The 14,884-nt window shown below is 37.3% G+C and overlaps 1 protein-coding gene across 4 annotated transcripts in view; it reads right to left on the reverse strand.

The window, feature by feature from the left end:
• Positions 1-2,273: 2,273 nt before the first annotated feature.
• Positions 2,274-14,884, reverse strand: part of LOC121418228 (DDB1- and CUL4-associated factor 4-like) — a 28,772-nt gene continuing 16,161 nt past the window's right edge. For all 4 annotated transcript variants that reach the window (XM_041611968.1, XM_041611969.1, XM_041611967.1 and 1 more), the window contains exons 5-14: positions 14,314-14,425; positions 12,687-12,742; positions 11,283-11,394; positions 10,299-10,351; positions 8,955-9,016; positions 8,130-8,231; positions 6,596-6,696; positions 4,143-4,316; positions 3,252-3,369; positions 2,274-2,961 (exon numbers count right to left, since the gene is read on the reverse strand). In XM_041611968.1, coding sequence (XP_041467902.1) covers positions 2,741-2,961; positions 3,252-3,369; positions 4,143-4,316; positions 6,596-6,696; positions 8,130-8,231; positions 8,955-9,016; positions 10,299-10,351; positions 11,283-11,394; positions 12,687-12,742; positions 14,314-14,425 — 1,111 coding nt within the window. In that variant the 3' untranslated portion in view covers positions 2,274-2,740. The remainder of the gene's footprint in view (positions 2,962-3,251; positions 3,370-4,142; positions 4,317-6,595; positions 6,697-8,129; positions 8,232-8,954; positions 9,017-10,298; positions 10,352-11,282; positions 11,395-12,686; positions 12,743-14,313; positions 14,426-14,884) is intronic.

The raw sequence follows: 14,884 nt of genomic DNA on the forward strand, positions 1-14,884 counted from the left end.
TATGTTACTTGGTGCTTAAAATATATTTCGTTCTCATTTCCATACTAGCCATAGTATTTTTACATTGTTGAGTAAAGGCAAACAAAAAGAAACATTGTGTCATTCATGTTTTCATCTTCAACATGCTTCATAATAAAGGATGTTATAAATGTGTGCATCCAAAACGTGCATATATCACATTAAATTGAAATATACAAGGCCATTTATAATGAAATTTGTCATGGTGAACATAACATGTCCAAGCTTTTGAGGTAAAATTCATTTATTCATTTTTTTTGTGACTTTAGAGAGCAAATTTGAGCTTTTTAATGGCATTCATAAATGAATGCCGCAAAACTTTCACCCTTTTTATTGACTTCAGTTATTTTGGTGCTACATCATTACATGTATATGAGTTATGATTTCTTTCTTGTTATTTCTCTACTATCTGTGGTATTTTTACATCATTGTAAAAAGGCCAAAAAAATTACATTGTGGCATTCATGTTTACATCTTTAAAAATGTTTATGATAAAGATATTATGCAAATTGAATTACAATCTCACAAACTGCATTGATGCCAAATTATTTTTTTTATACTAAAAATCTATATTATAAGAAATCTATGTATATTTGAAGGTGCAATTGAAATAAATTGATGGGATGGATCACTTAAAATTTATTGAATTAGTTTTGTTGTCCATATTAATTGATTTGCAATATTATTATTGATGTGTTCGTTTTTTCTCTCTATATTCATATCCCCCCCTCTCTTTCTCTCCCTCTCTATCTATTTCTCTCTCCCTCACTTTCTATTTCTCTCTTCCTTTTTCTCTTTTGCTATTTCTACCTTTCAGCTATGTTTCCAAAATCTTTGTTTTGGGGTCTATTGCAGCCTAAAGTCTGTGTTATAAAGTGATAATGAATAACAATTCAATAGGATGTTGGTGTTCTTGTATTATGAAAAAAGTTTGCAAGTGGTGGTGCTGATATGTTTCATCAGTGGCAGTGCACTTTCTAAATTGATGAAGAAAATGTAATTCCAGTAGATATACTTGTAGTTTTTTAATTAGCTGTTCACTAAACTCTTGAACAATCATATTTTTACTTTTATCTTGAATAAGGATCATTCTTCTTACAATAACCATAGCAACAAAATAAAGACTTGGTCTGTTATGTCAACAAAAAATATCTTTATTCATCTTTGACAAAAAAAACAATGCTTAATTGCACAAGAACAATGAAGTACATGCTTCTTTTGATGTAGCACATAAAAAGAAATTGGAGATGAATTAAGGCAGAGTATGAATTATCTTTCTATAAAAGACTCTTCCTTTACACACGTATATATCTATAATATAATTGCATTCTTATCTTGAGTTACAAAGTACTAGTTCACTAAATGCAAGTCATCTTGTCAAACATTATGAAACTCAATAAATGAACGTATTATGTTTATCATCATTATCATTTAATCTTCCACCGTTTGGTATCTCTAGATCAACTATTATAGAAATGCATGCAAGTTTTCATAGTCATTTATATTGTTACCTGCCTGACAGCTGGATGGGATTATTAGAATGTTGCAGACTTTAATAGACCTCATTTGCACATACGAGTGAAGGTGGTGGAAGGCCGGCCTCATGACGTCTTGAACGTATATGTAAACACACTAGTGGACTGACACTGCCTTGAAGCTGCCCCGATTTCGGCCAACCTCTTGAGGTGGTTTGAGGTCGCCTTTGAGGCGACGTGAAGCCGCCTTTTCGTACGTGTAAACGCAAAGAAAACTGAGTTCGGCTTGTGGGAGTCACCTGGGGGGCATTTTATGAAAGGACTTGTCGGACGTTTTATCCGACAAGTCCCATTTTATCCGACAGTTACCATAGGAACATTGCCTCTCAGCTAATCAAAATCATGGAAAGATGTCAGATCTGACAACTTGTTGGATGAAAATATTGATGAAACACTCCCCTGTTCAGTGCCTTACACAATAGTTGTGTACAATGTTGATCCAGTGAACTATTCCAAATTAAAATCAAAAGTGATGCAAAGGTTCGAGCCCTGGTCACATCTTTTGGGTGGTGACGTTAAAGGTTGGTCCCAGACGTAAATAATCATATCTGATTGCTACATGTCTGGCAAAACTCAAATACACACACACACCAGTTTATAGTAAACTTTGATGCAGATGAGCCCAAACTATTCACAGACAGGGTCTCCTGTGGATTAGTGACTACCAACCTATTATTCTTTCTTTGAGCTCTTGCCAAAACAGCCTTCAATCAATCAGTATTCCATAGAATAGTCTGCATTTTCTTGATGGGTTTTTGGTTCATAGGACATTTACTGTCCATGTGCAGATTATACTGGCTTATTACCAAAGGAAAAAGGCTGTCAGGAAAACATAGGAAAATCAAAAAGAAGAACAGTCTTGCACTCTGAAATCATGATCATTATAATAATGCAAACTATAAAGTAATCATATCCACTCTTTAGAGTTCTCAAGGCACTTAATTGTCATTATTACCCTGCCCGTAGCTGGCTACCTTCAAGGTGCATAGGCATACAGGCAAGAATGACTACTTCCTGCAAGGTATCCACATTTACCTCACCTGGGTCGTGTGCGGCAGAGTGTGGTGGATAAATCCCTAATTGAAGGAACTTAACTCCATGGCTGGGATTGGAACCCACGACCCTCTGATTGAAAGGCAAGAGTCGGCAGAACCACTAGACCATTAAGCTCCTCCTCCATCGCTCCTTCATCCGATCTCGGTAATAAGGGATTCTGGAGTCCTCATTGGATACCAATGTATCTGCCTCTCCTGACCGAGGAAGAAGCCCGGTTGGGCATGGCAACTGAACTCTTGGGAGTAGATGGCCACGGGGGTGCTGTCCCTTTGGCAGGCCGATGGACAGGGTATGGTGTGGAGACGGTCACCGGATTTCAGGCTCCAGACCCGGGTGTATTTATCCTCACCAACTGTAAAAAGGTAAGGAAAAAAAGGGAGATTTCATAGTTAGCAATATGAGGGTCTGTATGGGTATCGCCCAGGAGTGGTACAGGGGGGGGAGATTTTTCAAGTCATGAAAAAAAAAGGAAAAAGGGGAGAAACTAAAGGAAAAGGAAGAGGGAAAGAAAATAGAAATGAGATGTATAGGTCATATAACTCTGATTTACCCCTGGAATTCAATTGAAAAAAAAAGGTCTTCTTGCCACCCCCAGCCCCCCCCCCCCACTTCAAAATACCCTGGTGCTGTCCCTGCTCTCACCTGCATACACGATGGTCTCTGTAGAGTCCAGCTTGACGGGAAGATGGTGGCTCCCATTGCCGTGACCATCGAACTCTTGCACGATTGAACTCTGCTTCCTGAGGTCCCAAAGTTTGATCTGCAGAAGATGATCAATTAATAAGCTTAAAGCCAGTACAAGCCGGCTGCCGTGTATAGCACCACATCAAGCCCTCAACTACTCAAATCTGGCCAAGTTCGTAACCCACAATGCAACATTCTCAGCAGTATAGTCTTGTAATATAGGCACATTTGAATGAAGACTCACCAATTCACTTCTTTAATACATTTGTATTGCGATATTAGTTTCCAAGTAGAAAACAAATAATTTTTCTCTCAAAATATTTAAGGTTTTTTTTGTAATTTCTTCTCTAAATCATGTAGCACTCAGCACATACCTTTCAGTTACAAGCACCTCAAGTTATTCTATTCCCCAAGCTTTTTATCATCATGGGTGATTTCAAGTTCAGTGATGGGCTTTTGGGGTTGGTGTTGGGCCAATTTTTACATGATTTTTTTTGCATTGCACCAAAACATAAAATTAAGTTGGTTCTGAAAAGTCACTCACTAGGTTTAGAGCCGTCAATATTCTAATCTGGATCATGTTGGGTAATCTCATACTAGTTTTTGGAGCTGGGAAATGCAATCCAAATTGTCCTTCTAAAACCAGCACCGGACTTGCAATCACACACTGAGGCTTGATATTTGGAATATCTAGTAGCATGAATTGAGTTCTGCTATGTCAGGTAATCCTCTATTCATGTCAGTTGACATTTTTCTTCAAGATTTGGGTACAAATGACCAATATCTGCACATGCCCAGAATGTAACTGAACTGGCATTTTGAACGACACAATCACCCACAACCTCTTACCTCTGCGCCAATACTACGGACCAGGACATAGTTTTCATCTTTGAGTAGTTTAAGGCTACATACAGAGACCCAATGCTTCAGCTGAGTTGTCATGTTACCATGGCGATCAGATGGTAGTCTCAGATCAGCCCCAAGAACCTCACCAGAACGGGTTCCATTATACAGAATAGGACTCTTTCGGGAGAAGAAATAGAAAGATAAATGCAGTTTTTAGTGAAAATTACAGATAAATTTGCCTCAGGCAAATCCTCTAAGACCACAGAAATCTGTTCAACTTAAACAAATAAAGTTATTGAATTTTAAAGATTTGCATTATTCCGGAAAAACAGTTCTAGTAATGTCTTTATGAGTATTCATTAGGTGTACTGATGATGTCATATCCCCAATATCCTTTTTCATATGTTATTATATGAAAAATATAATTGCTTCACTTTTTTCACAAATGTGTAAATGATGTATCTCCATTATTATGCAGTAAGTCACAGCGAGAAATAACCAATGCACTTAGTCAGTTGTCAATCCAATGTTTTAGTTATTGGTAATTTTTTTTTATAAACCTAATTCCATATAAAAAATTAAAGATCAAGTAAGAATATGACATCATTAGCTCACCTGATCTGATCAAATTTTTTTTCATTTTGCTCTGTGAATTTTACTTTTTATTGAGATAAATATCTTCAGCCTGGAGCATCCCTTTAAAAGAGGTACATATATGATCATACATAGGATTTATTAAATGCTCAAGGCATTTAGAAAACAGCAAAACAAAGTAAAAGTTCAAGCACATTACAAATAGAGGAAAAATGTCTTTCTTCTAACCCCTGCTGGTAGCAAATGCAATTTTGGGTTGCCCTTAACCCTTTGAACCCGAAAGGCCGGAATACCGGCCTACCAGTGAACGCGCATATACCCGATACCGGCCTACAGCCACACAACTTCAAAATGTCAGGTGATCTTTTACAATGACGTCATCTCTCTAGTACGTGTATGTAGCAAAACGTGTAGGAATATTTAGTCAATAATTTCAGTCAAGGGCGGCAATGGTTTCGGAAGGTTTCGCATCAAAAATGGCCAAAATATGCCACTTTTTTGTGGTTGCTCGTGTCGTATGTGCGGTAACACATGGTGTAATACGCGGCGAGTCACATGCTTACTATGGGGAAGCAACTGATATATCTGACTTTGGTAAAAACAGTGATTTTGAGCCCAAAACAGACACTAAAGTTGATATTTGTTTGTAGACTCCAGTCGGCTTGGTCCGGGTACTAGCAGGGGGAAGATGCCGTTGGGTCTCATATCATGGGAATTTGTGAATGTTGTCAATATGTGCAAATAATTCAGGGTAAAGGTCACCACCGCCCCTTATAATTTAGGGTTCAAAGGGTTAAAGGATGTTGCAGAGTTAGAGTTCTTCAGCTCCTGTGGTATTGAATTCAAAAGGGCTGAACCGCCATGAGCAATTTTAGGCTCGATCAACCGAGGATATTTTGAATAGTGGAATATATAAAAGATCTGATTGATTTGGATGATTGCAGTGTGTGAACCATATTAAGGCCACCGCACACCTTACCACCTGCCTGGTCGGTGACTGGCTTGCGACTGAGTGAGGGGATATGTGACGTCACAGCTCTTGTCAGCTTGTGCATCGCAGACGGGTCAGAGACAAGTCGCAAGGAAAATCGGAATGATTTGACATGTTGAATCCTTATGACTGGATTGCAAGCTCAATCCAACTTCCAGCCAGACAGCAGAGTTGCACGACGCGTATATGATGAACACTGCACATACGCAGTAGTAAGCGCACTTTGCTATATCAAAAAGCAAAAAGCGCATGCCTGAGTCGCAGACTGGATCGTAAGGTGTGCGTCGTCAGGGCGTATGACTACCTTGCGATTCATTTCCCCTCACTCAATCGAAGCCAGTCGCAGACCAGTCAGGTCGTAAGGTGTGCGGTGGCCTTTAGAGACTTGTTGTAATCGGGTTCAGATCCATCAAACCAGAAGTAGAATCCTTTATGGGCAACCAATCGAGTTCTTCGAGAACAGGAGTGATGTAATTGTGTTCATTGATACGTATTATGCATTATAGGGTAAAATATATAAAATATGAAATAAAATATGATCGTGTAGAATATGAACCTGTTCGAAATCTTAGATCACTCCATAAGAACTTATTTAATGTACCTGATGCTAAAACAAAGTGAACAGGGGTTTACGCATGCAGCACTGGACTCTGGAATACTATCCCACACAATTTAAGGCAAGTTGATACAATTGGGAAATTCAAATCTGCTTTGAAAATATTTATTTCACTGATAATACCATAATACCATCACCAGCAGCTTTTCATCATCTTACTTTTCTATTGCTATAAGGGAGTTCTTGCACCTACACAAAGAATTATTGATACCAGGCAGGAAGACCCCGCTGAACACAACACAGACATGGAAATACCTTTCTGGAAAATGCTTGAGCAAAGACATCACTTCGACCTGTATAAACAGACTGTTCCCTTGATGAAAGGGTGTCAATTACTAGTGCCTTCTTATCAGAACCTAGGAGAAAAATAAAATAAAAATAAATGATAATAATAATGATGATGATGATTATGATGATAAAAACTTCGATAATGATAATAATAATACGCCTAACCATCATCACCATCATAATCCTCTTTTCTTTTTTAAGCATACATAGACAACTTTGGGCGCGTCGTGGTCTAGTGGTTCTGACTCTCGCCTTTTTAACAGAGGGTCGTGGGTTCGAATCCTAGCCGTGGCGTGTTTTCCTTCAGCAAGAAATTTATCCACACTGTGCTGCACTCAACCCAGGTGAGGTAAATGGCTACCGGCAGGAATAATTCCTCAAACAGCTGTATGCACCTGAATCGGTAGCCTAGCTTAGCTGGGTAATAATAATGGCAGGGCCCGCTGGGAGAACAGTTTTTGGAATTGAAGTGGCTACCCTGGGTAAATATTCAGTTATTATTAATATTATTATTATCATTCATATACTTTAATCACTTTAATAAAAAGTTTTGATTTATCAATGATTTTGTTTATTGTATATTTTTTGTATTGTTATTACCAATTTGAAAGTGTAAGCTTGATTGATTTGTATTGATTTATGTATCTATGTTTCTTTGAATTGTATGTTTACAAAAGTGAATATAGAAATGGAATAGACCGAACAAATTAAACTTTAAAACATTCAATAATAATAATAAAAATATTGATGCTTCATGATAATAATGACAGCTCTCTTGGGCATGATAACCAAACTAATAAGAAAATCTATCTGGCATTAATAGCACAAAGTTCATAGTTGCTCTTGAAATTACCTTGTGCTTTTTGTAAGAGCAGGTAATTCAAAGAAAATGTGTGGACTTGATCCTGATCAGAGAAATAAGAATGATAATAATAAAAATAAAAATAATAATAGGCATTTACATAATACCATATGCGGCGAAAGTGGGGGGGGGCCTGTCCCCCCTAAATTTGAGGTGGGGGGATGGTCCCCCCTAAACTTTTTGGTCATAACCCTTTTTTTTTGCTTGTCAAAAAATTTGGGTGATCCCCCACCCAATAAAATTTAGGTTGACTTTTGCTTGTCAAATTTTGATTTTGTACCAAAGTCCATCCCAAAATTTCAGTTGGCCCCCCCCCCCTAAATTTTTTGCCTTCCACCAACAATGTATTATACCATAATGTATTTAAAGGCACACAAATATTACTATTATCACAGTTTTAGCTCAAGCTGCCATTTCCAGTGCTCATTGCATTAAAAAACTCCATCCTGTCGGGGTATCCATTAACAAAGTGAGGATTCTATCCCGCGACCTTATGATTGAAAGATGCAAGTCAGAGCCACTAGACCACGACTCCTCATGTAGTATGCAATATCTCTGATCATCCTACCTTGAAGACAACTACAAAATGGCATACATGAAGGTATGTCAACAGAAGCATAATTCTATCGAATTACTTACCTATAGCTAGATGAGCAGGAAGGGTAGTGCTATTACTCCAGGCACATGTCCATGCAGATTTGGAGATACATTTATAGCTGTAACTTATATGTGCAAGACCACCTAACAAAACAAAACAACAAGATAGCATTAATGAAAGACATCAGACCAGTACATCGTCAAGGTGATAACAAAAATAAAATGCAACGTTTATATTTTGCTTAATACAATGATTCTATGTACTGACTTTTCTTACCCCAGCTTAGGCACGATTACCCTGATCGCACACTCAAGCATTCAAGATATTTGTTTACACCAGATAACCTGGTGGATTTGCCAAAGTACATGACTGCTGCAGTGGGATTTGAATCCCAGACACTAGGGTTCAAAGTCCAGAGACTTATCCACTCAGCCACGATACCTCTATTGTGTGATTAACTTGAGCATGCCCTTGACCATATTATGACAATGTTAACTTTATTAGGACAAATGTACCGGTATATAAGAAACCCACGTAACAATTCTCTCAGATCTTAGCTCACCCAGAGGATACCTCCCCCCCCCATAAAAAACCCCTCCCACATTATCCTTTATTTTTTCTTCAAGTATTGATTTTTTTTTTTGATTTGGGGATATTTCTGTATGATCTACACAATGCCTGAAAAAGAAGGAATTACATAGCCACATTTTCAAAAGCAAGTATATCATATAAGACAATGACCTCATTAACTACCGTAATTAGATGTCAGCACAGTACTACTGTACATATCGAAAAAGGAAGGAAGGAAGGAAGGAAAGAAAGAAAGAAAGAAAGAAAATTTTGAAAATACATCACAGATTTCTGACCTTCATCTGTTGGACACTTGACAAGTTGAACTATGTTTGACGATCCACCAGATAAAGCATATCTGAATAAAACCTAAGTTAAGAAACTATAAATTTATATTTTACCATTCTAATATGAATACCTGTGGGGCAGGGATGCCACCAAGGCTTGATAAAAAAAAACGAAAATCATCTATATAGAATGAATACTTTCCAACATGAAAAGGTGTTTTCTATGACTGAAAAATATGTTGGAAAGTCTGAATTCAGACTCTAGTCTGACACTTGGCATCCCAGGTTATGACCAAAATAGTTGAATGGTAGGATAGGGGGCCTGGCAATGATTGAGACAGCATGCTTAGGGAAAGGATTCTCCGCAAAGTTTGTTTTGTCAATTATATAGTGTGAGAGAAGCATTTGAATTTTAAAATGAGTTCTGTACTTGTGTGATCAGCATCATCATCATCGACACCATCATTGTTACCATCATCATAGTCATTATCATCCCCACCATTACCATCATCATCAATTCTACCATCGTTACCAGATCATCATTATCATATCATACTCAAACTCCTTTTATCAAAAGTCGGTCTTCTAATTCCTTCAAGAAAAGGAGTTTAAAGGGGAAGTTCATCCATAAGAAGAATCTGTTGTAAAAATACCAGAAAAATATTGTGAAAAAAAATATTGGTAAAGGTTTAAAGAAAATCAAGAATAGATTAGGATGTCTTTTTTTAGAATTTTGATTTTTTTTATTTGTGATGCCATAAACGAGCAGCTGCCCCAATAGTGTCAATCTGCAGAAAGTTATATTCTATATTCATCGGGGGAGCGGGGTGGTGGTGAGATATTACATAATAATACAAATTGCCATCTCCCCCAAATGAATAGAAAGCGCAAGTGGATCGACACCCATGAGATGCCCCATATGTTATGTAATATAAAATACATAAATATCAATTTGATAATTGTTCATTATGACTTGATATTTGCTTTCAGCAGGTGTCAAATAATTTGTCTTTTGATACTCCAAAGGTAAAATAAAGACTGTTTTCAACTTTTTGAGAAATTGACAGTTCATTGACTCTTTTTACTACACAACATACGGGGAGATGCTCACATGTGACATCACAAATCAACAAATTAGAAATCTAGTAACTTTCTTAATCTTTGGTGGATTTTCCTCAAACGTTCAACAATATTCTAAATTGTTTTTTTTCTGAGTTTCCCTTAGTTGCTCCCTCTTTGAAATTCATCCTCAGTATTTCAATTTTTACATTTAACGATTCTCTCTCTCGCCGGCTTTCTTGTGGCAAATTGTAAGAAAATGAAGGAACTATGGATGGGTGGTCATAAGGATACAGTGCATACATGTTTTCTCCTTCCCTTACTTGAGCCCAGCTTGCATGAGAAATCTACATAAGAGATGAAAAGATATATATAGAAATAAGAATTATTTATCATCATTAATTTCATTGGAGTATACATTAAATCCATAAAAGAGCTTCAAATATGTAGCCAATAGCATATATTCACATGTTCATGGTTTTATTTTATGCAACCTTCCATCAACCCAGCAACTTGGCGCAACAGGTTCTACAACCTTCTAGAGGTAGTCCCATAGTCGGTCATGCACGCAATGATCCACATGAAAATGGTCCCGAAATATTCGGGGAGAATAAATTTCTCAAGACATATCAATAAATTAATGCCAAAATGATCGTAATTCAGACAAGACAACTCCAAATTGATAGGACATTTTTTTTGTCTGACTCGCTCTCAGTATAGGGGAGGTTTAATTAAATCCAATGTTATTGATAATAAGCATTGATTGCAATGTACAAGAGCAGGAAAGTTTGAAAGCTTCATTCACTAGACAGGAATACACATAAATGTTTTTTATTTGTATGCAAATGATACATGTATTTCTAGTTCAATTTTGAATAATTTAAATCACCAAAATCATAAGGCCTAGATATAGGCCCGTATTCTGAAGTCGGGCTTAAATCAAACCCTGGTTTAAAGTTGTGGTTTTACTATGGAGAGCCAATTGGGACACAAATTCCAAATAGTACACATCAAATACACTAACTCATATGACACTCAAATTATTCATAATTGTGTAGAACTGATAACTGAAGTATTTGAAGTATTTTTCTTGATTATGAAGGCAGCTCTAGAGAAAAAAATAGCTAACATAAGAAATATACAATACAAACAGTATTTTTGAATTTCTGGCTCCCCATAATTTTAGCACAGAGTTAGACTGTGGTCTAAGTTAAACCTGACTTCAGAATACGGGAAGTAGAGTCCAGTAGTAGTGTTTGATAATGAAAAAAAAGTTACCTTTGAGACGTTCTGTGTGTTCAAGATGTTGACCTTTGACCATTTGGCGATGGTCACTTCTTCTTGACCGGTCTCTGGACTTCTCCTGCGCACCACCTCACCCTGCCACAATCTATCAATAAATATTTAAAAACAATGTGCTTGACATAATATGAAATCTTGACAATAGGGATATATCCTTTAAGGCCACCGCACACCTTACGGCTGTTTGCGATTCGATTTTGGAACAAATCGCATTTTGCTAATTTTCTGAAAATGTAAATGGAAAATATTTTATTTGAGGTTAAAATTAATTGCAAAATACTTATGACCATTTTGAAAGATTGCAAGCTTTTATTTTGGAGTAAAGGCCAAAATAGTTTCAAATCGTAGCCAATCGTACGACTGCTATGACGTCATTATGACTAGATATTTAATTCGCTTTTATTCTAAGGATGATAGCATAGTCACAGATTTGAACATAGGTATTCGTACAATGATTTGGAACATTACACAGTGAGATATAAGTCTCAATACTCGCATCAAATTCTACATTTTATTCTGAAATTTGGCCGCAGACCTATCGAAAGGTGTGCGGTCACCTTTACTGCTTCATCAATATAACTGCAAACATGCTTGTATATGAATTAGGAAGTGTAATAACAATAATGAAAATGGAGGTGCCGAAAGCAAAAAGTACCATAGCACGTACAAAGTATGAATAATAATAATCACATTTACAATAACATTGATAATCCATCATTCAAGATGAATAGAAATGTTAATTATTAAGTGTATCAGCACTATCTCATTTGTGGTTTTAATAAAGGGAATACAATTATGGACATTTATTGAATGGAAAGATTGTTATTTAACATTTATGTATCTTTTAGTTCTGTCCAACTGCATACAAAGTTACCTGCTTTGTTATCAATTAGATAATGCTGAAGTGATATAAACACCATTCTCTGAACAATTAAGATATTAAGATTAAACATGAATTTCTTAAATTCCACACAAATATTCAACTCATAATGGTCCTTATATTCTTATGAGCAAGTGTGCACAAAATATCTTGTAAAACATTGAGAGAAGTAATGATTTTCTTGGAAAAAAAAACTTTACCAGACATTTCTAGATTGAAAAAAGAAAGGAGCCCGGGCACGGTCGCATTTACACACATAAGAAAGGCGAGTCTGCCCGGCTTGCGGGGCAGACACGCAAGGGCAGTGTGTAAACATGATAATTAAAGAATGAAATTGACGAGCACCGCAGAATTTTTGTGTTGCACATTAATTACAGGAATTGGCATTCCCTTTTAGTAGATTACACATGAAACACACAACAGGAAATTTGACCTGTCCTAATGTAGACCTATATAGTAGTCTTTGTAAAGATATCTAAAAGAATAAGAATTAATTTTACCTGCTTAAATAGTCGTCAGAAAACACCATGAGAACATGCTTCTGCCTGCTATCCAACTGTAGAAGAAAGGTTTGATGATAATATCAATACCCAAATACTAGTCATGAATCAACACATTCAAAATACTTACCCTCAGAAATTACTAAAATGTTCATAGGGTTTAAAGACAAGGCAAAAGCGATTTTGTGTCTCGCCCACGTATAAAAATAACCAGAAATATCGTGATTCGCGAGGGCATGCCACAGAATTGTATCAAAACTTCATTGTAATATGACTGGGATGGAATAACACTTGCCTTAAGAGCCTTGCCATAAACTTTAATGGTGACCTGAAAATGACCTTTGACCTTATCATGTGACATCCGAATGCAGCATAACATGCAGGTCCCCCAAGTCCATCTACCATTCAAGTTTGGTTGAAAAGCACCTTACGGTTGTGGAGTTAGGTAAGGTTGACCTGAAAATGACCTTTGACCTTATCGTGTGACCTCCGACTGCAGCATAACATGCAGGTCCCCCAAGTCTATCCACCATCCAAGTTTGGTTGAAAAGTGACTTACGGTTGCAGAGTTAGGTGTCATAAGAGAGTCTTGCATGTAAACTTTAACATTGACCTGAAAATGACCTTTGACCTTACCATGTGACCTCCAACTGCAGCATAACATGCAGGTCCCCCAAGTCCATCTACCATCCAAGTTTGGTTGAAAAGTGACCTACGGTTGCGGAGTTAGGTGTCATATGAGAGTCTTGCATGTAAACTTTAACGTTGACCTGAAAATGACCTTTGACCTTACAATGTGACCTCCAACTGCAGCATATCATGCAGGTCCCCCAAGTCCATCTACCATCCAAGTTTGGTTGAAAAGCGACTTAAGGTTGCAGAGTTAGGTGTCATAAGAGAGTCTTGCAGTAACTTTAACGTTGACCTGAAAATGACCTTTGACATTACCATATGACCTCCGACTGCAGCATATCATGCAGGTCCCCCAAGTCCATCTACCATCCAAGTTTGGTTGAAAAGCGACTTACGGTTGCGGAGTTAGGTGTCATAAGAGAGTCTTGCATGTAAACTTTAACGTTGACCTGAAAATGACCTTTGACATTACAATATGACCTCCGACTACAGCATATCATGCAGGTCCCCTAAGTCCATCTACCATCCAAGTTTGGTTGAAAAACGACTTAAGGTTGCAGAGTTAGGTGTCATAAGAGAGTCTTGCAGTAACTTTAACATGGACCTGAAAATGACCTTTGACCTTACAGTGTGACCTCCGACTGCAGCATATCATGCAGGTCCCCGAAGTCCAGCTACCATCTAAGTTTGGTTTAAAAGCGACTCACGGTTGTGGAGTTATGTGTCATTAGATTTGTGACGGACGGACGACATTTGGATCCCTAAGTCTCGCCTTCACCTCTGGTGGGCGAGACAAAAAGTGGATGTGAAAGTCTGACTAAGATCTTATCTGAATCAATGTCACCGCAAAAATTTCAATATCCTGTATGAAGAATTGTTTTCATATCGAGTCTCAACATGGACCAAGGTAATTGTGCAAACTTTGGTGAAAACAACACAGATATCATTATTACTGTGGGAAGCTATTCAGGTCTAAAGATTCTTGAATAAATACCTCAAATTTACTGATGTATCCCGATGAACCACTGAAATACTGGTCAGGAAAAGGAGACACCTGACTGCTTGGTTTTATCTCCATCTGCCTTACAGCAGTCTCGTGAGCCACTCTGAGAGACACAAATATAAATATATATTTGAATTTCAGTAATCCTCACAACCCAAAGCAAGATAAAGTGGAGCATTGTGGCCCAGTGGATAAGTCTTCTGACTTTGAAACAGAGGGCCGTGGGTTCAAATCCCAGCCGTGGTGTAATTTCCTTCAGCAAGAAATTTATCCACATTGTGCTGCACTAAACCCAGGTGAAGTGAATGGGTACCCGGCAAGAGTAATTACTTGAATGCATGAGCGCTGAAATTCAGCTCGAGCTAAAGCCAGGGTAATTATAATAACATTCTTGGAATAGAATATTTCTAGATAGATGGCGCTATATAAATGTCTATTATTATTATTATTATTATTATAATTATTATTATAATAAAAATAACACCATGCCACTTTTAACAAGGTAATGCTTAATTCATTGGCATCTTCGGATGCTTTAAAGTTTGTATTATTACCGTGGTCA

Source organism: Lytechinus variegatus, chromosome 7, assembly GCF_018143015.1.
Source record: "Lytechinus variegatus isolate NC3 chromosome 7, Lvar_3.0, whole genome shotgun sequence".
In the NCBI taxonomy this organism is placed as follows: domain Eukaryota; kingdom Metazoa; phylum Echinodermata; class Echinoidea; order Temnopleuroida; family Toxopneustidae; genus Lytechinus; species Lytechinus variegatus.